The 21996-nt window shown below is 41.7% G+C and overlaps 1 protein-coding gene across 3 annotated transcripts in view; it reads right to left on the reverse strand.

Moving 5' to 3' along the window:
• The window catches only part of DNM2 (dynamin 2), a 91947-nt gene that overhangs the window by 63946 nt on the left and 6005 nt on the right, over positions 1–21996 (reverse strand). For all 3 annotated transcript variants that reach the window (XM_056570513.1, XM_056570512.1, XM_056570511.1), the window contains exons 2-3: positions 10798–10871; positions 4510–4659 (exon numbers count right to left, since the gene is read on the reverse strand). In XM_056570513.1, coding sequence (XP_056426488.1) covers positions 4510–4659; positions 10798–10871 — 224 coding nt within the window. The remainder of the gene's footprint in view (positions 1–4509; positions 4660–10797; positions 10872–21996) is intronic.

The following is a 21996-nucleotide window of genomic DNA, read 5'->3' on the forward strand; positions in this document are numbered from 1 at the left end:
AAGAAGCAATTAGATAGGTAGGAAGTTCCCCTTATTAGGTATAAGCTCCCAGAAGATAGGTAGGTAGGGAATGCCCCCTATTAGGAAGAAATGCCTAGTAGATAGGGAGGTAGGAAGTTCCCTTTATTAGGTAGAAGCGCCCAGAAGATAGGTAGGTAGGAAATCCCCTTTAATAGTTAGAAGCTTCCAGAAGATAGGTAGGGAATCCCTGCTATTAAGTAGAATCCCCCAGTAGATAGATATGGAATTCCCCCCTTTAAATTAGAAGCACCCAGTAGATAGGTAAGTAAGGAATCCCCCCTATTAGGTAGAAAGCCCCAAATAGTAGGTACTTCTATTAGGTAGAAACTACAATTAGGTAGGTAGGTACTGTTCCTTTTTAGGAAGAAGCTCTCTAAAAGAATACAATAAAAATACCAGTCACCTTCTCTCCACTATCTTCCGCTTTGTTAGTGGTGCAGAACCTTCCTTTGCAAGTCATAAGATGATGTCATTTCATCTCGCAGCAGGTCTGCACCATTTTGGTTGACAGAGCGAACAATGAAGCAGCTGCTGGACGAAGTTCAGAGTGCCGAAACGCACGTTGGAGTGGCGCCATCCCGCTCCCTGCATTGCTCTTCTCTTGCTGTGGCCGGGTTGGTATTGTATGCTTCCGGTTATGCACTGGTGTAACTTGTATTTATTGGCACTTTCCCAACCTGTGACCCTCCAGCTGTTGCAAAACTACAACTCCCAGCATGCCCGGACAGCCAACGGCTGTCCGGGCATGCTGGGAGTTGTAGATTTGCAGCAGCTGGTAAGCTACAAGTGCAGGATTTATCTTTGGGAATCTTTGCTGTAAGAGCATTAAAGGGGTACTCCTGTGGAAAACATTATTATTTTTTTTTTTTTTAAATCAACTGGTGCCAGAAAGTTAAACAGATTTGCAAATGACTTCTATTAAAAAAAATCTTTACCCTTCCAGTACTTATAAGCAGCTGTATGTTACAGAGGAAATTCTTTTCATTTTGAATTTCTATTTTGTCTTGTCCACAGTGCTCTCTGCTGTCCGTGTCAGGAACTGTCCAGAGCAGGAAAGGTTTGCAATGGGGATTTTCTCCTGCTCTGGACAGTTCCTGACATGGACAGGAGGTGTCAGCAGAGAGCACTGCGGACAAGACAAAAAAAGAAATTCAAAAAGAAAAGAATTTCCTCTGTAGCATACAGCTGCTAATAAGTACTGGAAGGGTAAAGATTTTTAAATAGAAGTCATTTACAAATCTGTTTAACTTTCTGGCACCAGTTGATTAAAAAAAAAAATAAATAAAAATAAAAAATAAAAATTCCACTGGAGTGCCCCTTTAAGACTACAAACCTCTCTTCTGTCAGGCGAGATTGCCAGTATAGTTGGCTGGGCATTTGCCCTATCCGCACCCAAGGTAGATTTATGGTGTATCCTGTGGCTACGCCATAAATTACTGAGAGGGGAACACGCCTTTAACCCTTCATGGGGATCTAACAGATGACTCTAAAGTCTCACTAATGTTCCTAATGAATATTTCCCGATTCCTGAGGCTAAATGGAACAAATGGCCGTAAGAAGCCGAGTGCTCGCTTCTAAATATCCTGCGTCCAACGTCTCGGGAGACATGATGAGGAGCCATAAAGAAATCTACAGGGTAAAGTGCGCTTAATGGACTTCTATCCATTCCCTGAGGACAACTCCATTCACCCAGCATTGTATTAATAAGAAGACATCGCAAGAACAGGGAGAGCTCCTTATATATCACAAGCCCAAAGGCTCCACAAGGAAACTGAGCTATTCAACAAGATCAGATATTGAGACTAGTGATGGAGAAGCCGGATTATTTATATTCTCTTTATACTGGGAGCAGCCTTCTCGTGAGCTACTGTTATCCAGAGCCATTGTAAGTTAAGGGACCCCTGGATTATAATACTTCCTCCTATTTACAAGAATATTACTACCATAATAAAGCCTCCTATGTACTATAATATAACTACTATGATAACCCCTCTTACGTACAAGAATATAACTACTATAATACTGCTCCCTATATACAAGAATATAACTACTATAATACTGCTCCTATATACAAGAATGTAACTACTATAATATTGCCCCCTATATACAAGAATATAACTACTATAATACTGCTCCTATATACAAGAATATAACTACTATAATATTGCCCCCTATATACAAGAGTATAACTACTATAATACTGTCTCCTATATACAAGAATATAACTACAATAATACTGCCTCCTATATACAAGAATATAATCACTATAATACCGCTCCTATATACAAGTATATAATCACTATAATACCGCTCCTATATACAAGAATATAACTACTATAATACTGCCTCCTATATACAAGAATATAACTACTATAATACTGCTCCTATATACAAGAATATAACTACTATAATACTGTCTCCTATATACAAGAATATAACTACTATAATACTGCCCCCTATATACAAGAATATAACTACTATAATACTGCTCCTATATACAAGAATATAACTACTATAATACTGCCTCCTATATACAAGAATATAACTACTATAATACTGCTCCCTATATACAAGAATATAACTACTATAATACTGCTCCTATATACAAGAATATAACTACTATAATATTGCCCCCTATATACAAGAATATAACTACTATAATACTGCTCCTATATACAAGAATATAACTACTATAATACTGCTCCTATATACAAGAATATAACTACTATAATATTGCCCCCTATATACAAGAGTATAACTACTATAATACTGTCTCCTATATACAAGAATATAACTACAATAATACTGCCTCCTATATACAAGAATATAATCACTATAATACCGCTCCTATATACAAGAATATAACTACTATAATGCTGCCTCCTATATACAAGAATATAACTACTATAATACTGCTCCTATATACAAGAATATAACTACTATAATACTGTCTCCTATATACAAGAATATAACTACTATAATACTGCCCCCTATATACAAGAATATAACTACTATAATACTGCTCCTATATACAAGAATATAACTACTATAATATTGCCCCCTATATACAAGAGTATAACTACTATAATACTGTCTCCTATATACAAGAATATAACTACAATAATACTGCCTCCTATATACAAGAATATAATCACTATAATACCGCTCCTATATACAAGTATATAATCACTATAATACCGCTCCTATATACAAGAATATAACTACTATAATACTGCCTCCTATATACAAGAATATAACTACTATAATACTGCTCCTATATACAAGAATATAACTACTATAATACTGTCTCCTATATACAAGAATATAACTACTATAATACTGCCCCCTATATACAAGAATATAACTACTATAATACTGCTCCTATATACAAGAATATAACTACTATAATACTGCCTCCTATATACAAGAATATAACTACTATAATACTGCTCCCTATATACAAGAATATAACTACTATAATACTGCTCCTATATACAAGAATATAACTACTATAATATTGCCTCCTATATACAAGAATATAACTACTATAATACTGCTCCTATATACAAGAATATAACTACTATAATACTGTCTCCTATATACAAGAATATAACTACTATAATACTGCCCCCTATATACAAGAATATAACTACTATAATACTGCTCCTATATACAAGAATATAACTACTATAATACTGCCTCCTATATACAAGAATATAACTACTATAATACTGCTCCTATATACAAGAATATAACTACTATAATATTGCCCCCTATATACAAGAATATAACTACTATAATACTGCTCCTATATACAAGAATATAACTACTATAATACTGCCTCCTTTGTACAAGAATATAACTACTATAATACTGTTCTTATATACAAGAATATAACTACTATAATACTGCTCCTATATACAAGAATATAACTACTATAATACTGCCTCCTATATACAAGAATATAACTACTATAATACTGCCTCCTATATACAAGAATATAACTACTATAATACTGCTCCTATATACAAGAATATAACTACTATAATATTGCCCCCTATATACAAGAATATAACTACTATAATATTGCCCCCTATATACAAGAATATAACTACTATAATACTGCTCCTATATACAAGAATATAACTACTATAATACTGCCTCCTTTGTACAAGAATATAACTACTATAATACTGTTCTTATATACAAGAATATAACTACTATAATACTGCCTCCTTTGTACAAGAATATAACTACTATAATACTGTTCTTATATACAAGAATATAACTACTATAATACTGCTCCTATATACAAGAATATAACTACTATAATACTGCCTCCTATATACAAGAATATAACTACTATAATACTGCCACCTATGCAGTATAACTGGTATAATACTGCTCCCTTAGCCTGAACTAGGCTGAAAAGTGTCATGAAAAGCTGCCCTCTCTTACAGTATATGTTCCCTCAGACCCGCCACTCACCATGAGGAGAATACACCCGCAGGTTGATGGGGACCGGTGAGATGCCTTTGTTTGTTCCAGTTACTCTGTCGGTTTCAGCTTCGATCTCCTGCCGAACCTCATCGAAGTCTGTGAATTTCTTGGACTTGCAGTGCAGGAATTCCGCATATTCTGCATATAATAGAAAATGTGGTTTATATCTGGCAGAGATCACAAGTGCAGCTGTATGATGAGGAGCCAAAGAACCCAGTACACAGGCCATAAGGGGCGACTATTCAAAAGCCAGCATTATGTCACATAGCTCCTCCCTCCTGTCTATATCACTCTGTGGTGGGAGGAGCAGACTCCATGGCACATAGCTCCTCCCTCCTGTCTATATCACCCTGTGGTGGGAGGAGCAGACTCCATGTCACATAGCTCCTCCCTCCTGTCTATATCACCCTGTGGTGGGAGGAGCAGACTCCATATCACATAGCTCCTCCCTCCTTTCTATATCACCCTGTGGTGGGAGGAGCAGACTCCATGGCACATAGCTCCTCCCTCCTGTCTATATCACCCTGTGGTGGGAGGAGCAGACTCCATATCACATAGCTCCTCCCTCCTGTCTATATCACCCTGTGGTGGGAGGAGCAGACTCCATGTCACATAGCTCCTCCCTCCTGTCTATATCACCCTGTGGTGGGAGGAGCTGACCCCATGTTGCATGGCTCCTCCCTCCTGTCTATATCACCCTGTGGTGGGAGGAGCAGACTCCATGGCACATAGCTCCTTCCTCCTGTCTATATCACCCTGTGGTGGGAGGAGCAGACTCCATATCACATAGCTCCTCCCTCCTGTCTATATCACCCTGTGGTGGGAGGAGCACACTCCATATGACATAGCTCCTCCCTCCTGTCTATATCATCCTGTGGTGGGAGGAGCAGACTCCATGTCACATAGCTCCTCCCTCCTGTCTATATCACCCTGTGGTGGGAGGAGCAGACTCCATGGCACATAGCTCCTCCCTCCTGTCTATATCACCCTGTGGTGGGAGGAGCAGACTCCATGTCACATAGCTCCTCCCTCCTGTCTATATCACCCTGTGGTGGGAGGAGCAGACTCCATGGCACATAGCTCCTCCCTCCTGTCTATATCACCCTGTGGTGGGAGGAGCAGACTCCATGTCACATAGCTCCTCCCTCCTGTCTATATCACCCTGTGGTGGGAGGAGCAGACTCCATATCACATAGCTCCTCCCTCCTGTCTATATCACCCTGTGGTGGGAGGAGCAGACTCCATGTCGCATAGCTCCTCCCTCCTGTCTATATCACCCTGTGGTGGGAGGAGCAGACTCCATGTCGCATAGCTCCTCCCTCCTGTCTATATCACCCTGTGGTGGGAGGAGCAGACCCCATGTTGCATGGCTCCTCCCTCCTGTACACATCTAGTACTGCCCTCAGCTAAGAAGTGGTTACAATTGTATCCAATCTAGTCTCCAGAATGAAACATTGTAGCAATGTATTTCACTATCCGGTTTCATTCTAACACTGACATGCGCCAAAATCATCAATAAAGTTTGCACTATTGCAACACCAACCATTAGTGTTTCCCAACCAGGGTGCCTTTGGCTGTTGCAAAACTACAACTCCCAGCATGCCCGGACAGCCAACGGCTGTCCGGGCATGCTGGGAGTTGTAGTTTTGCAACAGGCTAAGGCCCCGTGGTTGGGAAACACTGCCATATACATTCATACCGCAGGTGGTGCTCACACATGGCAGGTCGGGGCAATGATGTAATGTCTAGTGATAAAAAGCAGGTCGGGTGTGTTTACCTAGTGGGGTGTTGTGTACACAGCTCCGGAGGCGAGCCCCAGGGCGCTACACAATATAGGACAACGCAACAGGCTACAAACCTCAACCCAGCGTAGGACTTGTGCAGTGCCCATGTAGTCACGGTATTATATAATGACATGTGACATAGACGTGCACCGTGTGTCATCATATGTACATTCCCGGCCCCGGCATTACATCATGTGACCATCACAAGATCCTTATCACTGGGGGACACTCCCCGAGAAAGAAGCGTTGTGAAAGTGGTGAGACTACGCCACCGCAGGGAGACTGTCAGGTGAGCCGAGGATCAGAGGGCAACCGGGGGTGGATCAGAATGAAATGGATGATATGACGAACAGACGCTGCTTCTACTCTTATTCATCCACTACTGTACTGGTATGAAGAAGCAGCAGCTATTCTTTTTTTTTTTTTTTTTTTTTTTTATCATCTAGGGCTACATTTACAGGGTGGAATTTCCAACGTGAGAACCAAGCAGCAGAATCCCAATGAAAACAAGATGCTGGAGTTGGTTGTATGCTGTACAGCTAAATTCATCCCCATTGACTTAATAAAATTAAATAGAAATAAAAATAAATAAATAAAAACAGCTGCAAAATAAAATATATAATATACATTGTGCGAATATATATACACCGGTATATATAAAAATACACACATATATATATATATAAATAGAGTAAAATTTAACTTTTTGCTACCCATGTGCTGCAGCTGTTTCCATATATGTACAGTGGTCCCTTAACATACGATGGTAATTCGCACCCCCCACCGCACCGCCCCGGCCCCATTGCCTCCCCCATCCTCGGTTTTATAATTACCTGTTCCCGGGGTACACTCTACATAGTGGCGTCCTCCTGAGCTGTCACTGTGTGCACTGAAGGTGACGTCGCATCATGTCCTTGCACAGCGTAACGCAGGACGCAGCAGGAGCCAGAAGTAGCGTGGACCCCGGCCCCCGGGAACAGGTAATTATAAAACCAGGGATGGGGGAGGCAATGGGGCGGTGCAGTGGGGGGTGCAACGCAGTGTGGTGCGGTGGGTGGGGGCGTTCGCGGTGCGGTGGGGGCGGTGCGGGGGGCGGTGCATTATCGGATAATCGAAAAGGTAATTGCCAATACCGATAACGCCCAAAATCTTGAATATCGGTCGATCCCTAGTAGGAACTTGACAAACAGATTCCAAATTAACAGAAGTGAATAAATGCAGCATTTTATATATACATTCACACACACACACAATATGCAAAGCAGCTCATCACACCACCTTCTCAGGTAACATGCCCTAAGATCAGCTATGTCTCTAGTTACGAAGCCTCATAAACTGATTGGGATTTATGCCAAGCCAGAACTCTCCCCAGAAGGGAAGAAGACCCATCTGCAGACAGCTGTTTTGGGGTGCTTGCCCCTTTACCCAGAATGCCTGCAGCGTGCCAATGGCCTTTTTGAATCTCCGTTATACACTGGAAGCGGTGCTCCTCCCTAAGGAGAATACTTGCCCCTTTTAGAGATAGATTATATATATATATATATATATGTATATATGTATATGTGTATATATATATATATATATATATATATATATATATATATATATATATGTATATGTGTATGTATATATATATATATATATATATATATATATATATATATATATATATACACACACACACACACACACACAAAATTCATATATACACGTATATAAACTTAAATATACAATCTCTCTCTCTCTCTCTATAATATATATATATATATATATATATATATATATATATATATATATATATATATATATACACACACACACACACACACACACACAAATCTCTCTCTCTATATATATATATATCTATATCGCATAGCTGACTATGTTTTTGCATACAACAAAATTAAAAATACTATAACTCACAGTCGCCTCACATAGATAATGACAACGATAGCAAGAAGATAGCAACATTAGTCCCTATTCATTCACGATGAGAAAAGCATGGCCAACCTGCGGCAAACATCCCCAAATAAAAAAATAGATATAAAAAAGTGTCCCTATCGTCTACAGACGCCTCTATTCCCTTCAATAGAGCAGAGCTGCAATACCAGACACAATCCACAAAAAGTCATGGTGCGATTTGCGGAGGGATTGTGCCTGGCCGTTCTTTTTTAAAGTGAACACCGTGCCTGACATCTCCCAGCATGCCCTGTTTATATGCACAGAGTCTGGCCACAGGCCGTCCGGACATGCTGGGAGTTGTAGTTCTGCAACAGGTGGAGAGTCACAGGTTGGAGGCACCTGTTGAATATTAAGGATACTATATGTTAGCAATGACCTTTGGGAAGTGCTGAGATAACTGGGACACGGAGGGTTAACCGCGTCACATCTGACCAATCATTCTGTATAGAGTCTAATCTGTAACTAAAATTACGACCGAGTCACTAAAAACACTTAAGTGAGACGTCTAACTGGTTCTACCTGTAGGAGAGGCCTCACTGCCTGCTGGAAGTAGATGAGAGGTGAAGGTTTAGGATCCTCACACTCCGGTACGGCCAGTGTGTGACAGTCTGACTGTAGGGGAACTACAAGTCTCAGCAGCCAGGGCATGGGATCTCTAGCCTTACAGCAGCTGCCGGTTCCATAAGCAGAACTGTCTGAAGTTAATCCCTGCTGTCTCTTGGGAGAAAAGAGACAACAAGATAGAGATTATAGTGCTGGGCGGCCGCCATGTGTGCGACACCTGCAGATCACAAATGGGCTTTCCTGTTGTAACAATTCTAAAGGACACTTTCCTTCAGATACACTATCCCAAACATGTTACCTAGCTGTTGGGTGACAACTCCTGATTCTAAGGCTGCCAGAAGGAGGAGGAGAACAATTACTGGGACCAGAAGGACTAATAGCTAGGAGCAATGGTGGATTCTGCACTTTACAGCCACATCAGCAACTCTCTAAGGGTAGGGTCACACGTAACAGCTGGAGGCACACAATGGGTCGGGTCACCGACAGGTAAAATACACTGTGGATCCGTTACGTGTGACCCTACCCTAAAGGGGTTCTCCAGAGGAAAAAAAAATGTTTTCAAATAAACTGGTGCCAGACAGTTATACAGATTTGTAAAGGATTTCTATATAAATATTTAATCCTTCAAGTACTTATCAGCAGCTGTATGCTACAGAGGAAGTTGTGTAGTTCTTTCCCGTCTGACCACAGTTCTCTCTGCTGACACCTCTGTCCGTATCCAGAACTGCCCGGAGCAAAAGAGGTTTGCGATGGACAGTTCCTGATATGGACAGAGGTGTCAGTAGAGAGCACTGTGGTCAGACTGGAAAGAACTACACAACTTTCTCTGTAGCATACAGCAGTAGAAATGTCCTGGAAGGGTTAATATTTTTTTATACAGAACTAATTTACAGATCTGTTTAACTTTATGGAACCAGTTGATTTGAAAATATATTTTATTTCCCTGGAGTACCCCTTTAAGTTTTGTTATATGAATAGTAAACCATTGAACCAGTCATGTGGGCCTGGGATTTAAAGGGGAACTTCGGTGAAAAACTATTTATTTATTTATTTATATTTTAAACTGGTGCCAGAAAGTTAAACAGATTTGTAAATTACTTCTATTAAAAAATCTTAATCCTTCCTGTACTTATTAGCTGCTGAATACTACAGTGGAAATTCTTTTCTGCTTGAAACACTGAGCTGTCTGCTGACATCATGAGCACAGTGCTCTCTGCTGACATCTCTGTCCATTTTAGGAAGTGTCCAGAGTAAAAGGAAATCCCCATAGCAAACATATGCTGTTCTGGACAGTTCCTAAAATGGACAGAGATGTCAGCAGAGAGCACTGTGCTCATGATGTCAGCAGAGAGCTCTGTGTTTCAAAAAGAAAAGAATTTCCGCTGTAGTATTCAGAAGCTAATAAGTACAGGAAGGATTAAGATTTTTTAATAGAAGTAATTTACAAATCTGTTTAACTTTCTGGCACCATTTGATTTTAAAAAAAGAAAAGTTTTTCACCGGAGTACTCCTTTAATAAGGTGTTTGTTGGCTGCCAGGTTGAGAAGGAGTGAGATCACAACTGGGACCAAGTGCTGGATTCTTGAGAAAGCATATAAAAACATATCCCCTCCCTATGGGATAGGGCAGTGTAGCCCAACTAGGGTGCCTCCAGCTGTTAAACTACAACTTCCAGCATGCCCGGACAGCCTTCGGCTGTACGGGCATGCTGAGAGTTGTAGTTTTGCAACAGCTGGAGGCACCCTGATTGGGAAACACTGGGGTAAACCATCAGTATCAAATCGGTGGCGTATGTGCTGGGTGCTTTTGTGCCGCACACACCCCGAATGTTTGCTACCAACACCTAGTGTGAACAAAGCCTTAGCTGTCTTAAAGTGTAAGTATCTAACAAACAGCTCCTCGTATCTAATCTTCCACTGTTTCCTGCCGTCACATCTGAATAGGACAGTATAGGCCAAGTACAAACCTGTTTTAGAATTTATGAGCTGGAGAATAAGGGGGCGCCGGGTGACGATGCCGGATCCACGGGGCAGGAAGTCTCTGTAAGGAGATAGAAAAAGGGACAGTCAGATCTGTGTCACGTGAGACCCCAAAACCCACCCCTGTGCCCCTACAAAAATAAACACTTCAATAGTGAAGGTGACATTACGGTGTGAATTATCAGTTGTATAATAAAAATGTAACTATACGCAGGTGGCCCTTTAAGAGACCACTGTTCTTTAGGCTTCAATAACATGGCTGCACTTCTGACGTGTACGTGACAAGAGTCTCCCGTGTCGGTCACACCATTACAGTCCTTTTTTAGTCCCCATTTATGGCCCCTTCCCATCGGACAGTGTACACACAGTGATGAGAAAATCCATCGCTCCCCCTTGGAGATGACATTTTCCACCCCACAGCCGAGCACTTTATGGGAAGTGACTAATACCCTCTTTATTGACTCTTCGCAGCCATGAACATACGTGACACTACCCCCCCCCCCCCCCCCCAAATGTGTCAGCCTTCTGATCCCAGAGCACATACAGGAGATTGATGGTGGGCTGAAGCTTTACAAACATTACACACGCATGTCATCATGTGAACACGATGGAGGCTCAAGCCCGCTGTCACAACAAGACGGGGGCTGAGAAAGATTAGATGTGAGTCTACCTGACTGTACATACATGTATAGAAACTATAGGCAACTGGAGGGTGCTATCTACAACCCCTCTATAAATAGAGAGCCCACTGGGGCATACTGACCCCCTTGGCAGGACCCCAACTGGGGCATACAACACTGACCTCCATGGCAGGACCCCAACTGGGGCATCCAATACTGACCTCCATGGCAGGACCCCAACTGGGGAAAACAACACTGACCTCCATGGCAGGACCCCAACTGGGGCATTCCACACTGACCTCCACGGCAGGACCCCATCTGGGGTATACAACACTGACCTCCACGGCAGGACCCCAACTGGGGCATACAACGCTGACCTCCATGGCAGGACCCCAACTGGGGCATTCCACACTGACCTCCACGGCAGGACCCCAACTGGGGCATACAACACTGAAACCCCATGGCAGGACCCCAACTGGGGCATTCCACACTGACCTCCATGGCAGGACCCCAACCGGGGCATACAATGCTGACCTCCATGGCAAGGCCCCTCCAACTAGGGCATACATTACTGACCTCCATGGCAGGACCGCACTGGGACATAACAACCCCATTTGCAGGACGCCCAACTAGGGCATACAATAATACTGACCCCCTCCCCCTTTGCAGGACCCCAACTAGGGAATACTGAGACCTTTAGCAGAAGCCAAACTAAGGCATACTGGGCCCCCAGACAGGGCATCACTAGGGCACATGATCTCCCTTCGTAGGGTCCCACTGGGATATACTGGCCCCTTCCTAAGGGTCCCACTAGAGCATATGGACACCTCAAAAAGCCCCATCAGGGCATACAGACAGCTCAGAATGCTACATTAGGGCACGTTTTCACCTCCATTCTAGAAGAGCAATTTTCATTCTGGTTGGACTCGAGCCATCCTTCACGTGATCTTCCGCCATGTATTACAATATTTCCCTTACCACTGCCTATTTTTCTGAGGGGATGTTGATGACGCCATCGCCCCTTTAAAAGATCAGTGCAGGGAGGCTTCAATGTGAAGCTGTCAGAAGTGTGAATTCAGCTCTGAACTTTTTAATCTAGAAGTAAAATTGTGTAAAGCAGATGCAGTGTATTATGTTTGGTGTGGGAACAGAGCACAGGACACAGGGGAGGGTTCCCCCTACAGTATTCCATTATTCCACCATCACACTAGTCATAATAGTCAGATAGTGACACATTGATCACCCGGGCCCCGTATGTTGTGACTGAGCTGTGGAGGAATGTGAAGATAAGACACATTGTACATGTAGAAGGGCGGCCGTCCCATCACCTAATCCCGTCACACGTAAAACCATCACCATGTAAATATATATATTATATTTATTTGTTTTTAGCTCTGGTCACCGGAGGGGAAGGAAATCTACTCCAGTGAGTAACTGTGAGGTTAGCAGCGGCCGGGTGAGTGAGGCATGTGCTGCGTCAGGCCTCTGGGAATCCGTGCACTACGGTTATTGTTCACCCGGGCAGCCGACCAACAGGAAGCCGGCACACAGACACATAGGAAGGCATTGTGTCATCCCGCGGTGAATGAGCCGCACGGCTGTACACACCAGCTCAGCACTTTAGTAGGGGAACAAAGCCCCGGATGGACGGTCCATACATACTATGTTATATTACCTCTCCGCAGCCTCTACCTGCTTGTGCACAGCTCACTGACACAGAGGAGACACGCTGAATGAGACACGCTGAATGAGACACGCTTTTATAGTTAACTAAAGTTTTCCACTGTCATGGTGGAATCCTTGGGGCCGTAACATTTATGGCCATATCCACACAGTTTTTTTGAGGCATAAAATGACTATATTAGGCTGCTTTCACACTACAAAATCCTCCGTTTTTAAACAGCAGTAATGAAGATCCGTGTGAAAATCGGCTGAAAACGGCAGTAACAAAACCCTATACGTGCGTTAGAAAATCCCATTATAGTCTATGGGATTTTCTAATATCCGTATTAATCCGTTATAGTCCATTATTGATAACAGATGTTAGTTTGTTACGGAAGATAGTTACGGAAGAAATAGTTCATGATTTTCTTACTGCCGTTTTCAGCTGATTTTCACACAGATCTTCCTACGGATGCTTAAAAATGGAGGATTTTGTAGTGTGAAAGAAGCCTTACATTTTAAAATACATCTATTTTACAACCAATTTTTTCCATTGAATGGGAAAAAAACCCCGACAACATAGTTTGTATGTCTCTATGGAAGTGCATATTTTGGAAATAATACAAGCATTTTTGCCTTCTTTTGCCTGTAAAGGTAGGATTACACATTGCGCATCCACAGCATATTTCACGCTGCGGATGCACCAATGCCAGTAACTAGAGAGAGCGCCAGGCTGCATCTTGGTAGCACCGGGTAGTCACACAGGGCTATCTGGCGACAGCAGGGAGCTGCCTCTACTGACCCATGGATGCGCTGTGTGTGACCCTACCCTAAACATATAAGTATACTGGAAAATTGGAAACAAAGAAAGTGCATAAAAATGCTCCAAAAGTATGAATTCACAGGTACATAGTTCAAACGGCTATCCCAAAGAGATACAATAAGGGGAAGTGACGACCGCCGCTTCGTGCAGGGTCGATATGCCCCGTTCCGGGGCAGTGCCTATCCTTTTGCTGCTCTCCTTTAAAGTGGTTGTTTGTCAACAGAGAAAACCTGTGTATGGTACTAAAAAGTATAATAAAGCAACTTACTAATAGAATGATTTAATCCATAGAGCACAGATCTTTCATATCAGCTGAGCTGTCTTCCCTGTAAGCTGTCATGTCAAGTCACAGGCTCTGAAAGCAGTCTACTCCATCCTTTCTCCTCCTTTTCACAGAGGACAAGACCAGTGAAGTTGGAGCAGGAATTACTGCACATTATATTTTTGACTCATTAGATAAGGCAGCAGGGAGCCCGTTCTGAGAGAAGAACTGCTTCCTGCTGCCTTATCTAATGTGTCAAAAACCTAATTAGCAGTAATATCAGCTACCCCCTTTCCATCACTGGGCTGGTCCCATGCTATGGCTAATAACATTATATTAGTAAGTCGCTTTATTATATTTGACACTATACAAAGGTTGTTACATTTGCTGGACAACCCCTTAAATGAGTCCAGAGGAAGTCTGCAATAGAAGAGGATTTGCTGTGGATGCACTAAAGATGTCAGGTAGCAAAATTTGCTGCCGATAACGTATAAGAGTAAATAGCAATTGAAAAAAAAATATGAGGTTAATTTTACTTGTAAGTACAAGATTTTTGAGCCTCAAAACACTGTATGCACATAGGCTTAGGTTCAATATGGAACAGCATATTGGATGTGTAAGGGGTTCTCCACTTTGCACAGTCCCTACTTGTTAGTCTCCAAACTGAGGACCTGCAGATGTTGCAAAACTACATCTCCCAGCATGCCCGGACAGTGGTTGGCTGTCCGGGCATGCTAGGAGTTGTAGTTTTGCAACAGCTGAAGGCACCCACCATGTAAAAATATTTCATTACACTGCACCTGCGTTCTAGAATATCAGACTATCAGGATTACCAGATAAAGAAATTTTGCTATTTACAGACAAAGAAAAAAAAATTCAGGAAAAAAAAAAAAAGACAAAATCTCTGCAAGTTTGATTTGTCAGACAATGCAGAATTGATAACATGCGGTCGGGGAGGAAGGAAACGCTTGCTCTGACACTCTGCGGGGAAGCTTTCCGCAGGGGGACAAGTGTCTGCACTAGAACGGGCCCGCCTGATGTCTTAGCCTTTGTGGTGCGCGGCCGGGGACAGGAGACAGCCCAGATTTCTCAGATAAGGAGATTCCTTAAGGAAGAGGAATCCAAAGTACAGAGTGAAGATTCCGGCTGATCGCTGCCGTCACTTTAAGAGCAAAGGGTGCAGCGGCCTACACAGTGATCTCTGTAGGACAAAGTATAAGGCACAATCTTCTATACAGTCTGTGAAGTCTTTGGTCTTATAGAAGGGATAGCTGTGAGCGGGGTTGGGGAAGAACATTATCTGTGACGGGGGACGCTGGGGGCAAGAACATTATCTGTGACGGGGGACGCCGGGGGCAAGAACATTATCTGTGACGGGGGACGCCGGGGGCAAGAACATTATCTGTGACGGGGGACGCCGGGGGCAAGGACATTATCTGTGATGGAGGACGCTGGGGGCAAGAACATTATCTATGACGGGGAGAATGTCAGCTGTGATGGGGGAGAACCTTATCCGCGACGGGAGCGGGGGAGAACCTTATCCGCGACGGGAGCGGGGGAGAACCTTATCCGCGACGGGAGCGGGGGAGAACCTTATCCGCGACGGGAGCGGGGGAGAAAATTATCAGGAATCCGATAAATGTCCATTAAGGCCGATCTGAGGACAGAAACATCAACTAATATAATACCAACAAAATGGAGCCTAGCCACAACCAAACCAAAATGTAACAAACTAAACTGTAGCCTTTTCCTTGCAGCGCCCCTAGAGGCAGAATTGCAGCTTCTTACAAAATTACACATTAGGCCCCTTTCACACTACAGGTATCATCCTGTAAAAAAGCTCCGTTATAACTCCCGGAAAAAAGTCCTAAAAACCTGGAATTTTTTGACCATCCTTTTGCACCAGGCATGTCCATGTCCAGGCCAGCACAAAAGACGCACCGGTGCGTGCACTAATTTTTGGTCTGGCAAAAAAAAAAAAAGGGTGAAAAACAGGATGTTCAAAAAAAAAAAAAAAAACACGTTATCAGTTATTGTCAGGTTTTTTTAACATCTTTTTTGGCACTGAGCATGCTCCGTACAGCTTTACAAAAAAAAAGGTTTAAAAATCTGATAAAAGAAAAACCGCCTGTAACTGGTAATAAAGGATGATAACGGATGAACAACAACATCAGGTTTTTTTAAGAAAAAAAACATTAAAAATAACGGACGATGGTCATCAGTTCTCATCCGTTATTACCAGTTATTGCATCAGTTTTTTTTCCATCCGTTATTGTAAAATAACGGCAGTAAAAAAGCAGGATGATACCGAACTATATCTATATATACAGAATGACTGGACACAGCTTCAAACCTGCAGCATCACTTATGTGCAGGATACTGTATTTGTGAACTGACTCTTAGGGTGCGCACACACAGAATTGTGCGGACAGGCCCTTGCACAGCCAGGCCTTACTTATCACAGCCTCTCTATGATTCAACAAGACATGGATTTCCCCTTCATCAGGCATCTTCCTGCTGGGAATACTACAAGCAGAGGTTATGGCAGTCATCACCTATGATGTGGGCTATTCTGGGAAGGGTGTGACCCGTGTATATTCTGCTTATCGGACGCTGCAGGAGCCGCTCAGCAAACACCATGAAACAACATTTACAACTGATCACAAGCCATATCACTGGATTTATGAACTGCAAAGGGCTAGAGCAGTGTTTCTCAACCAGGGTGCCCCCAGCTGTTGCAAAACTACAACTCCCAGCATCCCCAAACAGCCCTTGGCTGTTCGGGCATGCTGGGAGTTGTAGTTTTGCAACCGCTGGAGGCACACTGGTTGGGGAAACACTGGCCTAGAGTCCTTACTTTATGGCGCACAGTCTACAGACTACTGATCCACATGTTACTCATGAAACAGAACTTCCCTTAAAGAAGAAGGAATTCTATAGAATCCTCTGCTGCTTCTCCGGTACAATGACTAACGTTCACATTACAGAGACACCAGGTCTATAGGGAGCAGATAGGACTCAATATACATCAGAGAGATGTACAAGAATATAACTACTATAATATTGCTCCCTATATATACAAGAATATAACTACTATAATACTGCTCCCTATATACAAGAATCTAACTACTATAATACTGCTCCTATATACAAGAATATAACTACTATAATACTGCTCCTATATACAAGAATATAACTACTATAATACTGCTCCTATATACAAGAATATAACTACTATAATACTGCCCACTATATACAAGAATATAACTACTATAATACAGCTCCTATATACAAGAATATAACTACTATAATACAGCTCCCTATGTACAAGAATATATCTACTATAATACGGTCCCCTATATACAAGAATATAACTACTATAATACTGCTCCCTATATACAAGAATATAACTACTATAATACTGCCTCCTACATACAAGAATATAACTACTATAATACTGCCTCCTATATACAAGAATATAACTACTATAATACTGCCCCCTATATACAAGAATATAACTACTATAATACTGCCCCCTATATACAAGAATATAACTACTATAATACTGCCCCCTATATACAAGAATATAACTACTATAATACTGCCCCCTATATACAAGAATATAACTACTATAATACTGCTCCTATATACAAGAATATAACTACTATAATACTGCTCCCTATATACAAGAATATAACTACTATAATACTGCTTCTATATACAAGAATATAACTACAATAATACTGCTCCTATGTACAAGAATATAACTACTATAATACTGCTCCTATATACAAGAATATAACTACTATAATACTGCTCCCTATATACAAGAATATAACTACTATAATACTGCTCCTATGTACAAGAATATAACTACTATAATACTGCCTCCTATATACAAGAATATAACTACTATAATACTGCCTCCTATATACAAGAATATACCTACTATAATACTGCCTCCTATATACAAGAATATACCTACTATAATACTGCCTCCTATATACAAGAATATACCTACTATAATACTGCCTCCTATATACAAGAATATACCTACTATAATACTGCCCCCTATATACAAGAATATAACTCCTATAATACTGCCTCCTATATACAAGAATATAACTCCTATAATACTGCTCCTATATACAAGAATATAACTCCTATAATACTGCTCCTATATACAAGAATATAACTCCTATAATACTGCCTCCTATATACAAGAATATAACTACTATAATACTGCCTCCTATATACAAGAATATAACTACTATAATACTGCCTCCTATATACAAGAATATAACTACTATAATACTGCCTCCTATATACAAGAATATAACTACTATAATACTGCCTCCTATATACAAGAATATAACTACTATAATACTGCCTCCTATATACAAGAATATAACTACTATAATACTGCCTCCTATATACAAGAATATAACTACAATAATACTGCTCCTATATACAAGAATATAACTACTATAATACTGCTCCTATGTACAAGAATATAACTACTATAATACTGCTCCTATGTACAAGAATATAACTACTATAATACTGCCTCCTATATACAAGAATATAACTACTATAATACTGCTCCTATATAGAAGAATATAACTACTATAATACTGCTCCTATATACAAGAATATAACTACTATAATACTGCTCCTATATACAAGAATATAACTACTATAATACTGCTCCTATATACAAGAATATAACTACTATAATACTGCTCCTATATACAAGAATATAACTACTATAATACTGCTCCTATATACAAGAATATAACTACTATAATACTGCTCCTATATACAAGAATATAACTACTATAATACTGCTCCTATATACAAGAATGTAACTACTATAATACTGCTCCTATATACAAGAATATAACTACTATAATACTGCTCCTATATACAAGAATATAACTACTATAATACTGCTCCTATATACAAGAATATAACTACTATAATACTGCTCCTATGTACAAGAATATAACTACTATAATACTGCTCCTATATACAAGAATATAACTACTATAATACTGCTCCTATATACAAGAATATAACTACTATAATACTGCCTGTACATTTAACATAAAGCAGCAGGTGGGTGATTTCGGCAGACAGGATATGTTGGTGCCTTATAGCAGGTGGATATGACCACCAATGCTGAAGATACTAAAAATACTCCCAGCACCGATAAGGGGCTCACATACTATAAATACTGTAGCCCAACTACTGCAGGGACACAATGTGGTGTGTGAACAGTAACACATTCGATGGTTTGGGGTCATAGCCATTGTGATTCCATGTTACGCCCTCAGGGATGAACATCAAAACCTGTCCAGAGGAAAAGTTGCTGAGTTGCCCATAGCAACCAATCAGATCGCTGCTTTCACTTTTAACAAGGCCTCTGCAAAATGAAAGTAGCAATCTGATTGGTTGCTATGGGCAACTGGGCAAATTTTCCTCTGGACAGGTTTTGATGAATCTCCCCCAGTATTTCTATAGGTAGAGATATTTTTACACCTCCCCCCGAGATCTCCATTGACAACTTTATCAGGGCAGAGAAATGAAAACAAACCGAGCGTTCGCCACATTCCTTACCGGAGATATCAACAGGAAGTTCACCTCGTGACAATGGCGCGACCTGCAAAAACATTGACGGCCGTCTATACAGGGCATTGTTTGCCAACCGGGGTGCCTCCAGCTGTTGCAAAACTACAACTCCCAGCATGCCCGGACAGCCTTCGGCTGTCCGGGCTTGCGGGGAGTTGTAGTTTTGCAACAGCTGGAGGCACCCCGGTTTAGAATCACTGATACAGGGAAACAGATTGTTAATGGTTAATGTGACTAATGGCTGCACCTCTATTAAAAAGTAAGATATTAGCTCCATAGCAGTCAGATGGAAATTCACCCATATGTATATATGTCCTTAGAAGAACCGTGAGTACAGCTCTGGAGTATAATACAGGATATAACTCAGGATCAGTACAGGATAAGTAATGTAATGTATGTACACAGTGACCTCACCAGCAGAATAGTGAGTACAGCTCTGGAGTATAATACAGGATATAACTCAGGATCAGTACAGGATAAGTAATGTAATGTATGTACACAGTGACCTCACCAGCAGAATAGTGACTACAGCTCTGGAGTATAATACAGGATATAACTCAGGATCAGTACAGGATAAGTAATGTAATGTATGTACACAGTGACCTCACCAGCAGAATAGTGAGTACAGCTCTGGAGTATAATACAGGATATAACTCAGGATCAGTACAGGATAAGTAATGTAATGTATGTACACAGTGACCTCACCAGCAGAATAGTGAGTGCAGCTCTGGAGTATAATACAGGATAACTCCGGATCAGTACAGGATAAGTAATGTAATGTATGTACACAGTGACCTCACCAGCAGAATAGTGAGTACAGCTCTGGAGTATAATACAGGATATAACTCAGGATCAGTACAGGATAAGTAATGTAATGTATGTACACAGTGATCTCACCAGCAGAATAGTGAGTACAGCTCTGGAGTATAATACAGGATATAACTCAGGATCAGTACAGGATAAGTAATGTAATGTATGTACACAGTGACTGCATGATTAGATATTGGTGCTCTGTTCTTATAGGTTCCCACCGACATACACTGCTCAAAAAAAATAAAGTGAACACTAAGATAACACATCCTAGATCTGAATGAACTGATCGTATGAAATACTTTCGTCTTTACAAAGTTGAATTCGCTGACAACAAAATCACAAAAATTATCAATGGAAATCAAATGTTTCAACCCATGGAGGTCTGGATATGGAGTCACACTCAAAATCAAAGTGGAAAACCCCACTACAGGCTGATCCAACTTTATGTAATGTCCTTAATACAAGTCACAATGAGGCTCAGTAGTGTGTGTGGCCTCCACGTGCCCGTATGACCTCCCTACAACGTCTGGGCATGATCCTGATGAGGTGGGGGATGGTCTCCTGAGGGATGTCCTCCCAGACCTGGACTAAACCATCCGCCAACTCCTGGACAGTCTGTGGTGCAACGTGGTGTTGGTGGATGGAACAAGACATGATGACCCAGATGTGCTCAATCGGATTCAGGTCTGGGGAACGGGCGGCCGGTCCATAGCATCAATGCCTTCCTCTTGCAGGAACTGCTGACACACTCCAGCCACATGAGGGATAGCATTGTCTTGCATTTGGAGGAACCCAGGGCCAACTGCACCAGCATATGGTCTCACAAGTGGTCTGAGCATCTCGGTACCTAATGGCAGTCAGGCTACCTCTGGCAAGCACATGGAGGGCTGTTTGGCCACCAAAGAAATGCCACCCCACAGCATTACTGACCCACCGGCAAACCGGTCATGCTGGAGGATGTTGCAGGCAGCAGAACGTTCTCCACAGGGTCTCCAGACTCTGTCACATGTGCTCAGTGTGAACCTGCTTTCATCTGTGAAGGGCACAGGACGCAGGGGTGGCGAATTTGCCAATCTTTGTGTTCTCTGGCAAATGCCAAACGTCCTGCACGGTGTTGGGCTGTAAGCACAACCCCCACCTGTGGACATTGGGCCCTCATACCACCCTCCATTTGCACAACAGCATGTGAAATTGATTGTCAATCAGTGTTGCTTCCTGAGTGGACAGTGTGATTTCACAGAAGTGTCATTGACTTGGAGTTACATTGTGTTGTTTAAGTGTTCCCTTTATTTTTTGAAAAGTGTACTATGAACTCCTGAGATCATCCTGGACATCTACCTGTCCACTCTATCCTTTGTATTATACCCCAGAGCTG

The sequence above is a fragment of the Hyla sarda genome, chromosome 4, assembly GCF_029499605.1.
Source record: "Hyla sarda isolate aHylSar1 chromosome 4, aHylSar1.hap1, whole genome shotgun sequence".
Taxonomy (NCBI): domain Eukaryota; kingdom Metazoa; phylum Chordata; class Amphibia; order Anura; family Hylidae; genus Hyla; species Hyla sarda.